We start from the raw sequence: 13,419 nt of genomic DNA, 5'->3' as shown, positions 1-13,419 counted from the left end.
GGTCAAAGCGTAAGTGTGATGAAAAGTCCAGTTAAAAATATGACAAAGTAGCACATGACCCTAATCTGGGGGATCATGGACACAATGGTGTCTTTAAACGAAAAGCTATTATGTGGTCACAATAACAATGTATTTGATTTGGAAAAAGAAAATGAGAGCTTCATTTATAGATCATAAAGTGCAAATAAATGACACATTTCAAGTACTGCCTCATGTAAATGTCAGTAAAATATAGGAAAACATGTTTGGGAAGATTTTTTTTCCCTAACTAAATATACTTTGCAGCCTGACTAACAATTTGGCATCATACATCTGTGAAGCATTAAGTAAATGACACTTCAGATCATGGCAATTTCAGCAAATGAGAGGTTTTTGTATTGTAAATTTTAGGTTTAAAAATGGCATTCAAGTCTTTTATAAGCATAAATCTCCATTTTATAAAGTAACATTTGGTGCTATTGAACTATTTTTTTAAATCATATTTTAAATTTAATTTATTTAAAGGAACAGAAGTGCTATTTCACACTAAAACATGTAGTCATTGATGCATCCTAATACATCTTTTGTTTAAAAATCTGATTTTTATAACAATTTTTTGATTCATAACTTAGTAGAGTAAAAATTAATACATTCCATTTCTGTATAAAATAATTGTAGTATAAAGAGTATCTTATGCGTAGGTTTTTTTTCTTTAAAGAAGAGGGATTTGGGCATTTAAAAATATTTCTTTATTTGGTACCCATAAGTGCTTCATCATGAAACCTTTGTGGAAGAATCTGTTTTTTTATATGCCACAATACTGTCGTTGGGAATGCTCAGTCCAAGGGGGTCAGCAATTCCAGAACCAGACTCTTTGCATTCCTTACCTGATAGATTACCAAGATATAGGAATTGTGATCCAGCCATTTGTGTCTTTTTAAATATCTGATCATAGCACTCATTAGTTGAGACTACTGGTGCACTTTAAAATAACATGTCTATAACTTTATAGGCTGAGGGTAAGTTGTAAAACCAGGACACTGATCATGTTCACCAGTGTTTTGTTTTTACATTTACGTAAGTCAGATAGTCATTTCCCTTAAAGTCTTTTAAAATCTGATATTAATTCACAAAGCTTTAATTTAGTTATAATTTGATAAACCTGTTTCCAGTCCTTTCAACCTGTTGTTTTATGTGTGGATTTTGTAAACAAATACCTAAATTTTCTTTTCAGTTAATCTGGGAGTCTCTTTGTATTTCAATTGATGAGTTTAATTTATATGTATTTAAATACTTACACATTTGGGTTTATATATGCTGTCTTATTTTGTTTTCAATTTACTGTGCTTTTTTATTTGGTTTTCCTCCTTTTCTTTGGATTGATTGGGTTTTCTTCCTTTTCTTTGGATTGATTGGGTTTTCTTCATTCCATTTTTCATCAACCAGTTTGTATATTATATATTCTGTTGCTGTTATTTTAGTTGCTCTCCTTAATTTTTCTAAAGTACACCCTGACTTAAAATTTTTTAAGTTGGTAACTACAGGCATACCTCGTTTTATTGCTCTTTGCTTTATTGTGCTTCACAGATAGTGTGTTTTTTTTAGGAATTGAAGGTTTGTGGCAACCCTGCATCAAGCAAGTCTATTGGTGCCATTTTTCAAACAAGATTATTTTTTTTTTCAAACAGGATTATTTTTAATTAAGCTATTTTTTTAGACATAATGTTATTTTACACTTAGTAGACTACAGTATAGTGTATATATAGCTTTTATATGCACTGGAAAACCAAAAAATATGTGTAACTCACTTTATTGCAATATTTGATTTATTGTGGTGGTCTGGAACCAAACCCACAGTATCTGTTAGGTATTCCTGTAACTAAACTTCCCTTCTCAGTCTAATTTTGTTTTTCCCAAGCCTCCGTAAGTGCTTAAAGCACTCATTTTTGTCTTAAAAATGGCTTTATTTTGCCCTCATACTTAAATGATAGTTTAGTTAAGTAGGAAATTGTACATTAATAGTTATTGGTTAAAACATGATTCCATTGTCTTTTAGCCTCTGTCGTTGGTTAGAAATCTGATGTCTACTTGTTTAATGTTTTCCCTGTGGGAGAAAGAAAGAGAATGAAGATATACCCTCGGGTATATGGGGAAATGAACAGGCTGGCAATCAGTAGCCGATCAATAAATATGTATAAAAGAAAAGAAAGAAGGAGCCCCTACTATAGAAGTTTCCAGGGAAAACCATGCCCTCTGAGGAAGGTTATTTTCGATTTATTCAAGGAACAGTGATTGTGAAGAGATAGAAGTTGCAGAAGGTTTTCTTCGAAGTGGAATGAGCATTACAGAGGGCTTTGCGGGAAGGATCAGGAATGGAAAGGCTGGCAAGAAGGGATGTGGTAGAAATAATTAAATAGTGTGCAGGGATGAGAGGATGGAATATTGAGAGGAACCTGAATTTTGCCATTGATCACTGATGAGAAAGATAAAGTGTATGAGAATTGACAACCTTAAATTTCCATATGAAATTATTAAGTAAAGTAGTTTTATTTCCAGCACAGGCTGAAAACTCAGGTTGTGTCAGAAAGAGGATAATCCCAGGAATTTTTGACCTTTGGTCAGGATTCTATTTAGACTGTTGATCAATTTCCAGGATTACCCTTTCTCCTGATATATTGAGAAGAGGGGTGAAGGAAAAGGAACTCATTCAGTTTCATGCCCCCTTACTTCTGGTGAAAACAAACTATCATAACTAAGAGTATCTGTGCCTCTTCTTTTTGGAACCAGCGTCACCCTGGAAAGGTCCATCTCTGAAACAGTCCTCCACGTGACAGGGAGGGAATTAGCTCAGAGAACCCTCACCTGGAAGACTGCTGGCATAGTAGTAACCCAAGTGGTCTTATGCATCTTTTTTGATGTATGGAAAAGTTTGGACCCTACCCTTTTATTAAAGGAATATCTTTCATTTATTCATTCATTCATTCATTTCTTCCTTCTAGAAATATTTATGGTGAGTGTGCTAATGTCAGGCACTATTCTGGGTGCTGGGATACCATGGTGGACCCATGGTCCTCACCTCTGCATTCTCAGTACGTAAGACCTAGTGAGAAAGCTGATGATTCTGTTGCTTAGGTAGGCAGATCTGACAGAATACCAAGAACTCTTCTTTCCCTTACTTTTAAAATAAAGTGTTTAGAGCACAGTCACAAAATACCTGTTTCCACGTTGCTGTCTGCAAAGGGAGAAGTGAACAGGGTACGTTTTACTGATCTTGCCAAATTGCTGCTGTTGACTTGAACTTCAGAAGTATCCCACAGATGTTAACCAAGTGTTTGTGAGCTATTGCAGCTTACTAGTTAGATGGAATGTTGCATGTCAGAGAGCACTGGGAAGATTGGTTACTTTAGGGAGATAGCTTTAAGCGGGATTATCATAATTCTGCCACAGCTGACAGCTTTGGATATGTGCTTCGATAGCAGGACTTAATGTCTCCTGTGATTTATTTCACAGAAAACTCTTCTGTATGTGGAATCCATGAAGACTTTATCTATAAGGATCAAAACATCATGCTTGGAGTTACTGTTAAGTGTTTTATAGACCTGTGGGACCAGATTAATCAAAAGAATAATCATTGGATTTTTAAAAAGATGATTATGTTATAGATATGATAAAATCTTCACCATCAATCTTTTCCCTCTGGGTCACTAGTTAAATTAGTAATATCTAATGAAGGACCTATGTCAAGTTAGATTCTGCTTAGCACTGTGGTGGTTTAGAGATATTTACCAGAAGGTTCCATATGTGCTTGGTACTGTTAGGTGTGCAGAGAGACGTGACGCATGGTGTTGGTCCACAAAAAACTTGTAATGTGGCTTGAGAAATTATAAGCAGACACAAAAGGATCTCTGATGATATAAGTGTTCAGTAAATGACTAGAGTTGAGGATGTATACCTTTGGCTTGTATGGGCAGGATTCGTATGAGTGAAACAGAGTGATAGAGAATCCCATGCAGTGGTGAACACAGAGGATTATACTCAAGGCCGGTGACATTTTAATAGGGAATAATATAAAGGTAGGTTGGAATCAGTCTGGGTGGTTGTGAGAGTCAGGCTTAAGAATATGGACATCTTTGCAATCAGGAAAATGTAACCACAGATTTAGATCAGGCCAGATATCAGTTTATTCTATTTAAGTCTAAATTCACAACTTTGAGCCTCTTCAAGTAATAGATACATTTTGAAAGGTATTAAAAATACAATTTCTATATGTTCCTTTTTTATCACAGGTTCTTTCTTGCAGGATTTTCTTTCCACAAGAATAAATTAAAGTTACATCAAGCAAGTAATTCTCTGACTATTGTTAGAACATAAGCTATGGCCAATGATAACTTATTCTGACACATTGTAAGAAGTGCTAAACATTAAGTGGTTTAGTATACAGTGTTATGTAGCAGAGATACTAAAGACGCAAATGTATAAGGGATTTTGGGGGGCTAGAATATAAGTTCAAAAACGTCGCATATTATATGCATTGTTTTTCCTATGCAATTTTCAATAGAAATGTTTTTCATTCTGTGATAGTAATATGCAGTATTAAAACACTTCCAAAGCTAAATTTTCTATACTTTTTTTTCTAATGGCTAGCCAAAAAAGCCTCCAAATTTCGAGACTGGTTGGACTGCAGCAGTTTGGAGATAAAGCCCAATGTTGTCGCTATGGAAATTTTAGCATATTTAGCGTACGAAACTGTGGCACAGGTAAGAATTCTAATCTGTTGTATCAGTCCATATATAGCTCCTTTCTCCCTATCCCTGTCCATCATCAATTCTTCTTCCACCTGCTGCTCTACCAGGAATGAGAACAGCCATGAGTTCTCTCCTATGATAATCTCATCATTTTCTAAAATTTAGTTCAGTTATGTTTCTTTGCATCCTCAGCCCCGGTGGGTGTTAGGCTAAAAGTGACTGTTTCTTGCAACTTTAGCCAAACCAGAAATGGAATACTTGCATACTTTTCCTCAACACTGAATTCTAAGTACACATCTCTCTTGTTTAGAGATTATTTTTGAGCTTTGAAAAGCAGCTTTCTAGAAATGTACAAGCTACTGAGTGCTTACCAAAATCTGAGTCTGGAATCACTGCCCTCTAGTTTCTCAGAGCATGGTTCTTAGACTACAAGCATCAGCATCTCCTTGGTTCTTGTTTAAAATGTAAATTTCTCAGCTACACCCCAGAGCAGACCTACTGAATTACAATCTTGGAGCTTGGAACCCAGAAATATGTATTTTAAAGTGTTTCCCAGGTTTTCCCTGGTGGTCCAGTGGTTTAGAATCTGCCTTCCAGTGCACGGGACACAGGTTCGATCCCTGGTTGGGGAACTAAGATCCCACATGCCACGGGGCAACTAAGCACCTGTGCCACAACTACAGAGCCCATGTGCTCTGGAGCCCACACACCACAACTAGAGAGCCCTGGCACCACAACTAGAGAGCCTGCATGCCGCAACTACTGAGCCTGTGCACTCTGGAGCCCATGCACCACAACTAGAGAGAAGCCCCCGCCGCCGTGAAAGATCCCGCGGGCTGCAACTAAGACCTGACTAAGCCAAAAATAAATTAATTAATTAATTTTAAAAATTAAATAAAATGTTTCCCTAGTGATTACAAACTTTGAGAACCACTCCACTAGGAGGTCAGAATATATCATTTATGTTCATGGGTAGGTCCATTTACCAGCCAATGAAAGCATATGTTCATGTCCACAATACAGATTTTTAGGCAGACAGTATTATCAATAACGTTTGGGATATATTGCTTTTAGCTTTGCCATTTCAGTGACACTGATGATTATTTCCATTTGTGTGACTTTAGTTTCATTGCTCTGATCTTCTAGTTAGTGGATCTGGCTCTTCTTGTGAGGCAGGACATGGTAACCAAGGCAGGAGACCCCTTCAGCCATGCCATTTCTGCCACCTTCATTCAGTATCACAGCTCTGCTGAGGTAAGTATTAAAAAAAATCTGTCTCTGACCCATCTGTGGATTTTTTTCTCACGTCTGGTATTTACATGTAGTTCTAAGAAAAAGATTGTGTAGGAATATATAGCCTTCAGTCAAAGAATCTTAATACATTCAGCATTCAAACAAATACGTACTATGTACCAGGCCCTAACAATCTGGCCCTAAAACACCTGGTTTAGGTAATTGAATGACATTGAGAAAAGTTATTTCCTTTTGCTTCAAAGATGAGAGAATTATTATTATTTGTGTAATAATAATTCCTGGCATTTATTGATAGTTTTACTTTCCAGTTATTGATTTATCTCTAAACATGATTTAAAGAAGCATGGCTCCATTTATCCTTGTGTTTCAATTGGCCCTATCACATGATAATCACATCCTTTCTGATTCCCTTTATGTTGCTGGGATCCCCACCTGTAAGTCATCTTGCCAACTTTAAGACTTTGTGTAATAACTGTGTGTCATTTGGGGCATAAAAAATATTCTCTTTAAGCAGCATGTGCCTAAAAACCAGAAATGTAATATCTATTTAATGAATTTGCCAATAATTTGACTTTGTTTTTACTAACATAAACATCAGTTTCATATAATTCAACCTAATGACCATAGAGAAGGCAGCAAGGAGGTTAGGTTAACATCTGCATGTATAATTGTGAAGTGAACTTTGGATCAAGTTGGGTGAAACATATAACCTGAAAATGGCTAAGCCATTCAAAGAATCTGAAGAAAACTGTAAATCCTTTCTCCATAAAGACATTTGCAGATTTTGTACACAATTTCAGGGTGTTGAGAGACCTTCTGAAACCATTCTGCAGATACAAGGGATCTGTGAACCCAGTAAACTCCAAATTTAGGTATATCTCTGCTCTAGGATACATATAAAATATATAAAGATATATACCTATATCTTATTACATGCCAAAAGTTTGACATCTTTTTATGCCCCTTGTAGAACCAGATTGGCTTAGAACTTAAGTAGGAATTAAAATGTTTATGCTCATTAAAAATCCATTTTTGTCTTGGAAAAGGTCATACATTATTATCAGCGAATATACTTTAAAAGTCCCTAAAGCTTACCCAGTTGATTAAACACTATTTGTTTTCTTTATGTTACAAACCCAAATTATGATGTCAAAGAACACCCTTTAAACTGTCTTTGATACATGTTCACTTTATGAATATGTGTATAAGTATGCTTTTCATTAACATCAGACAAATTCGTTGTAACATTTCTAATTGAAGAAATTTACAGTGAACATAACAAGCCTAGTTTTCCCTTAACCTTCAAGGGATTGCTTACGTGGCTAGGAAAACTCTTTATGTCCCTCCCACTTTCTCGGTTCTCCAGGGTGGCCAAGCTGCCCTGGGCAACTGCTCAGCAACCACAGCTGCTATTCCCAGCTACCCAGCCGTTAAGAAAGATGGCTTATGTGTGCTGAATTTCCTGGGCTCTCTGGGAGGTGGGAGCATGAGTGTCAGGAAGTATCCTGGCTAAATATGTTAGTACAAGCCTCAAGCTTTTCCCTGACTTGCCAGACACCCCTCCTTCAACGTGACTGGTGGTCAGAATGAACATTCGGAGAGACTGGAAGTCTTTCTGCCCTTTATTACCTGACACGACACAAAAAGAATGGCCACTCTAGAGAAGGAATCTTACACATCAACATTGCAAATCAGCAACCACTATCAAGGGCCTGCTTTAAGGACTTTACCAAATTAGGTACAAATGGGGGCTCTGAGACTGATATCTGTATTTAGGGAGATAGAACATTCTGTAAAACAACCAAGGAAGTAAATTAACGAGCAAACAAACAATTCAAGATTGTATGTACTAATTTCCAAATGAGTGGCGTAGACAGAAATTTCAGAGATTAAAAACAACTCCCTAATTACCATGAAAGAAGACTTCAGAGAGGAAGTTGAGTGTTGAAGGAAAAATAAGACTTTTATGAGATGGTAAAAGTGGGGAAAATACTCTAGGCCTCAGAGGCAGCATAAGTGTAATTGTGCTGGGGGGAAGAAACTGTGATTAAAATATTCAAGCCAAGAATTCACTGAGAAGGGGTGGTGGGGAGTTAGATTAGAAAATGAAGGCCTTAGACGCTTAGAGTTATTAAGGAAGAATTGAAAGTTTCTTGGCTAAAGGTTGATGAATTCAAAAGGGTATTTTAAGAAGATCCAGATGGAGGTGCTATGTACAGTAGCTTGGAATTGGAAACTCAAGGCATGGAGTTCACACAGTGTATTCTATTTTAATAATTATCGTTCTTGAATACTAACTATATAAGGAACTGAGCTAGTTAAGCTTGGGTTTCTCAGATTATCAAGGTTAATTTTAATTTGAGTTAATTTTCTAGATTTTGTTTTCTAATATATGGTTCATATACTGGAAGCAATGATCTCTAGGAGTTACCTTGTTTTTTCTAAGAACAACTCATGCCACATTCGGTCTATTCCTTCTTTGATGTTTCTAGGCAAGAAGATCAAAGAAATGCTATTGAAAACAATATCTGAATTTCAGCAAAACATTTTACCAAGCCTAACATAATTTTTAAAATACATTACAGAGAATTGTAGGCCAGCAGATTGTATGAGGATAATGTAGAATTAACAATACCATACATGAAAAAGACTTAGAAACTTTTATTTGCCTGTATATTTCTTAGGAGCCAACATTGTGATGTTACTGAAAAGAAAATGTTTTTTGTTTTGTTCCAATGTTTAGGCACCATCCTATAGGATGGATATTGACAAAGTGAAGGATGTCTAAAGGAGAGTAATGGGCGGGAGGAGGAACCTGAAAGCATGTCTCATAATAAGTGGTGAAAGGAACTTGAGGTGTTTGACCTATAGAAGAGAAGAGGCTGTGAAATAAACAGTCTTCAATATTTGAAGTGCTTCCACATGGAAGAGAGAACAGACTTGCAGTCATAACCAAAGAAAGCAGATAGATAGGAGGCATATTCGGAATGAAGGAAGGAACTAGGTGTCGGAGGAGCTAGAGATCTATCTACAGTGACCCTAAAGCACTGAGTTTGAGTTACTAGGCGAAGGCTGGTCACCATGTTACAAAGGATATCTGCAAGGCATCCTGTTTGGGGGGAAAGTTTAGAACTTCCTTTTGAGTAAGTTTGAAACACTGACAAAACTTCTCAGTAAAAATATCTCTATTTGACAAAATCAGCAGGAATTTTGGAAGCTGTATCTGAGGAATCCTGATTTTTATCTAAATGATCAGACAGGTTAAAAATTAATATATTTAGAACCTTAGGGGTAAGATGGTGGCATCATTTCTGTGGACTGGATAATAATAAACTGTGTTTTTATAACTTTCAAATATTACTGAATTCATGAGATGTTAAACAAACTCAAATGTTAGTAGAAGTTCTGGTTTCTTGATTTCAAAGCCACATCTCTTTGGACAGGGGTCTTGCCTAAGGTCCTACCCAGACTCTCCTGAGAACACACCTCCTCCTACACCGAGCGCTCCATCATCTGGATCACAGCTCTCAGGGAGAACCACATCAGGATCCCTAGGGAATGGGAGTGCTGGACAAGACTCAGCTAAAACCAAACAAAGGAAGAGAAAAAAGGTCAGTGATATTTTTTCTTTTTCTTTTTTTTTTCCTTTCTTTTTTCTTTTTTGGTGCAGAATGGAGAGGTCTTGTTGAGTATGGAAAATGTGTTCTATTTTTCTCATAAATCTGATTTTTAGAAGCAACCAGTTTATAGCAAGATAATTGAGTTTTTCTAATATAAAAATTTTCAAACACAAAATAGTTAAAAGAATTGTAGAGCGAATACCATACATCTGCCATCTAGATTCTACAATTAACATTTTTTAAGGTATTTTTTTTTGAGTAGTGGTATCTCAATGTGTTGTTTTTGTTTTGTTTTGTTTGTTTTTTTATTTACTTTTGGCTGTGTTGGGTCTTCGTTGCTGCACTCGGGCTTCCTCTAGTTGCGGCGAGTGGGGGGCTACTCTTCGTTGCGGTGCGCGGGCTTCTTATTGCGGAGCACGGGCTCTAGGTGTGCAGGCTTCAGTAGTTGTGGCACGTGGGCCCAGTAGTTGTGGCTCACAGGCTCTAGAGTACAGGCTCAGTACTTGTGGCGCACGGGCTTAGTTGCTCCGTGGCATGTGGGATCTTCCCGGACCATGGCTCAAACCCATGTCCCCTGCATTGGCAGGCGGATTCTTAATCCCTGTGCCACCAGGGAAGCCTACAGTTAACATTTTACTATATTTAATATATTAACTATATATTTACTATATTTGCATTTACTATATATATGCATCCAGTTGTTCTTTAATCCATCCATCTGTTCATTTTTTTTAATACATTGAAAAGTACGCTGCATACATCAGCTTACTTTTCATTCCTAAACACTTCATTATGTATAATTTGTTTATGGTTCCTTTTTTTTAAAGGTAACATTTATATTCAGTATACCACTCAATTCTTAAGTATACCATTTGATGAATTTTGACAAATGTATAAATTTGTTGTTTTCTAATCCCCTCTCAAGATAAAAAACATTACCATCAGTTCAGAAAGTTCCTTCATACCTCCTCCAGACAATCCTGTCACCATCCTCAGAAAGGCAAACACTGTTCTGTTTTTTTTCATCATACATTAGTTTTTTCCATTCTAGAACCTCATATAAAGAGGATATAGTATGTATGCTCTTTTGTGTGAAATTTCTTTCAGGACATTTTTGAAGTTTATGTTTTTCAGTATAAGTATAATTTATTCTTTCTTATTGATGAGTAAGTTGCTTGTATATATCTGTTTACTCATTCTCATTTTTGGTGGACACCTAGGCTATTTCCAGTTTTTGAGGTATTATGAATAAACCTTTTATAAGCATTATTGTACAAGTCTTTATGGACAAATGCTTTCATTTCTCTTCGGTAGATAGCTAGGAATGAAATTACCGGGTCATAGAGTAGCTACGTGTTCAGTTTTTAAAGAAACTGCAAGAATTTTTTTCCCAAATGGTTGTATCATTTTATACTTTCTTAGCAATATATGAGAATTTCAGTTGCTCCACATGCTCATCAACATTTGGTGTTGTCATTGTTTTTACTTTTAACCATACTGATGGATATTTAATAATAATTCACTCTAGTTTGAGTTTGTATTTTCCTGGTGACTGATAATGCTGAGCATTTTTTCATGTGCCGATTGGCCATTCATATATCTTCCTCAAGGAGGAGCCTCTTCAAATATTTTACACAACATTCTTGAGGTAGGGTTGTCTCTTGTTACAATTTGTAGGAGTTCTTTATATATTCTGTATAACAATCCTATGTCAAATATGTGTTTTTCACATATTTTCTCTCTGTTTGTAGTTCACCTGTTCATTGTCTTAATGGTGTATTTTGTTGAGCAGAAGTTTTGAACTTCTAATGAAGTCTAATTTATCCAACTTTTTCTTTTGTTTATTGTTTTCTGTGTTCTGTCTAAGAAAGCTTTGGCTACTCCCAATTCATGATGATGTTCTCCTGTGTTTTCTTCTGGAAGCTTTTTAGCTTTACCTTTTATGTTAAGTTCCATTAACCGAGTCAGATTAAGTTTTGTGTCTTTTATGAGTTGAGGCCATGTTCGCTTTTTTACATATATCTAGTTATTGCAGAACCATTTGTTGAAGACTCTTTTCTCCCATTGGATTGCTTTGGTGGCTTTGTTGAAATTCAAATGACCGTTTATCTGTGTCGATTTATTTCTAGGATTTTGATTTTGTTTTATTGACTTGTCAGTTCTTTTGTCATTGTCATCTGCCTTGATCACTGTAGCTTATAGGAGGTCTCAAAGTCAGGTAGTGTAGGTCCTCAAACTTTATTTTTCAGGTTTAATATGGATATGTTGTATCCTTGCATTTCTATGTAAATTTTAGAATTAAAATTTAGTTTCTACCCAGAAAAAGAAAGAAAGAGAGGGATATATAGAAAGAGAGAAAGAAAAAGGAAAAGCCTAGTGGGATTTTGAATGGGATTGGATTGAAATCTTACATCAATTTGAGGATATAAATGTCTTCACAATACCAAGTCTTATAATCCATGAACATGGCATATCTCTCCATTTACTTATCTTTATGAAATCTCTCTTTTCATCACTGGCAATACTATCCATCTTGAACTGTTTTATCTGATTAATGTAGCTATTCCAGCCTTCTTATGCTATTTAAATGATACATGTTTTTCTCTCCATTTCCTTTCAGTAAAGCTGTATCTTTAATATGTAAAGTACATCTCTTGTAAACAAAAAATTGTTGCTTCTTCTTTTTCCTTTCTTTCTGTATCTTTTAATTTTAGTCTTTAAATCTGTGATGCTTAATGTGTGTATTGACATGGTTTGGATTTAGGTCAGCTATTTTGCTACTTGTTTTCTCTATTTTTTTTTTCTGTTTTTCTTTCCTATCTTCTTTTGGGTTTAATTATACACTCCTTTAGAAATCCATTTTAATGTATCTACTGATTTCTTAGTGATATCTCTGCATCATTTTTTAGTGGTTATGCTAAGGACTACAATAGAGACCCTTAAATGTTCAATGTACTTAGAGTCGTTATTGTACTGTTTTACTCACATGAAATGTAAGAGTTTTGTATTTATATAGGTTTATCTACTTTAGTCTTGTTCTTTATGCTATAGTTGATATACATCTTACGTTGACATGTTATAAACCATAACACTATTTTTGCCTTAAGTAATCAAATGACTTTAACATTTACTGTTTCCACTGTCCCTCTATTTCTTTTTGATGATCAGACTTTCCTTCTGATATCATTTTCCTTTTTTGTTCTACTAAATTTTATTTAGCACTTGTTATAGCACATGCTGGCTGGTAGTGGTTTCTCTTAATTTTCATTTTTCTGAAAATATCTTTACTTTTCCTTCATTTCTGGAATATATTTTCCCTGGCTATAGAATTCTGGATTGGCAGTTTCATTTTCAGTACTTTAATTATATCATTCCACTGTTTTCTAGCATCCTTTTTCTTTTAATCACGTCAGTAGATTTTGTAGTTTTGTTTCTGTGTACGTAATGTGTTACTTTTCTCTGGATGCTTTCAAAATTGTATCTTTATTTTTGGTTTTCAGCAGTTTGGCCATGATATCCATAGAAATGGTTTTCTTTTGTATTTATTCTGCTTAGGGTTCACTGAGCTTCTTGAAAATGAAATGTTTTTAAATTTGGGGGGGATTATCAGCAATTATTTCTTAAGATATTTTGTCTGCCTCATGCTCCCTCTTCTCCCCTTCTGAGACTCCAAGTACATATTCATTAGTTACTCGGATATTGTTCCACATATTCCTGAAGCTCTGTTTAATTTCTCTTTCAATCTTTTCTCTCTGTTCTTCAGATTGGATAACTTCTATTGATCTTCCTTTATGTTCCAAACTCTATCTACTGTCAGCTTC

At 35.5% G+C, this 13,419-nt stretch overlaps 1 protein-coding gene across 7 annotated transcripts in view; it reads left to right on the top strand.

The window, feature by feature from the left end:
• SUPT3H (SPT3 homolog, SAGA and STAGA complex component) overlaps positions 1 to 13,419 on the top strand; it is a 462,022-nt gene that overhangs the window by 327,262 nt on the left and 121,341 nt on the right. For all 7 annotated transcript variants that reach the window (XM_032649933.1, XM_032649935.1, XM_032649932.1 and 4 more), the window contains 3 exons: positions 4,624 to 4,736; positions 5,871 to 5,978; positions 9,422 to 9,589. In XM_032649933.1, the coding sequence (XP_032505824.1) occupies positions 4,624 to 4,736; positions 5,871 to 5,978; positions 9,422 to 9,589 (389 nt within the window). The remainder of the gene's footprint in view (positions 1 to 4,623; positions 4,737 to 5,870; positions 5,979 to 9,421; positions 9,590 to 13,419) is intronic.

This window comes from Phocoena sinus, chromosome 11, assembly GCF_008692025.1.
Source record: "Phocoena sinus isolate mPhoSin1 chromosome 11, mPhoSin1.pri, whole genome shotgun sequence".
Taxonomy (NCBI): Eukaryota; Metazoa; Chordata; class Mammalia; order Artiodactyla; family Phocoenidae; genus Phocoena; species Phocoena sinus.
This window is presented reverse-complemented; position numbering and strand designations above follow the sequence as displayed.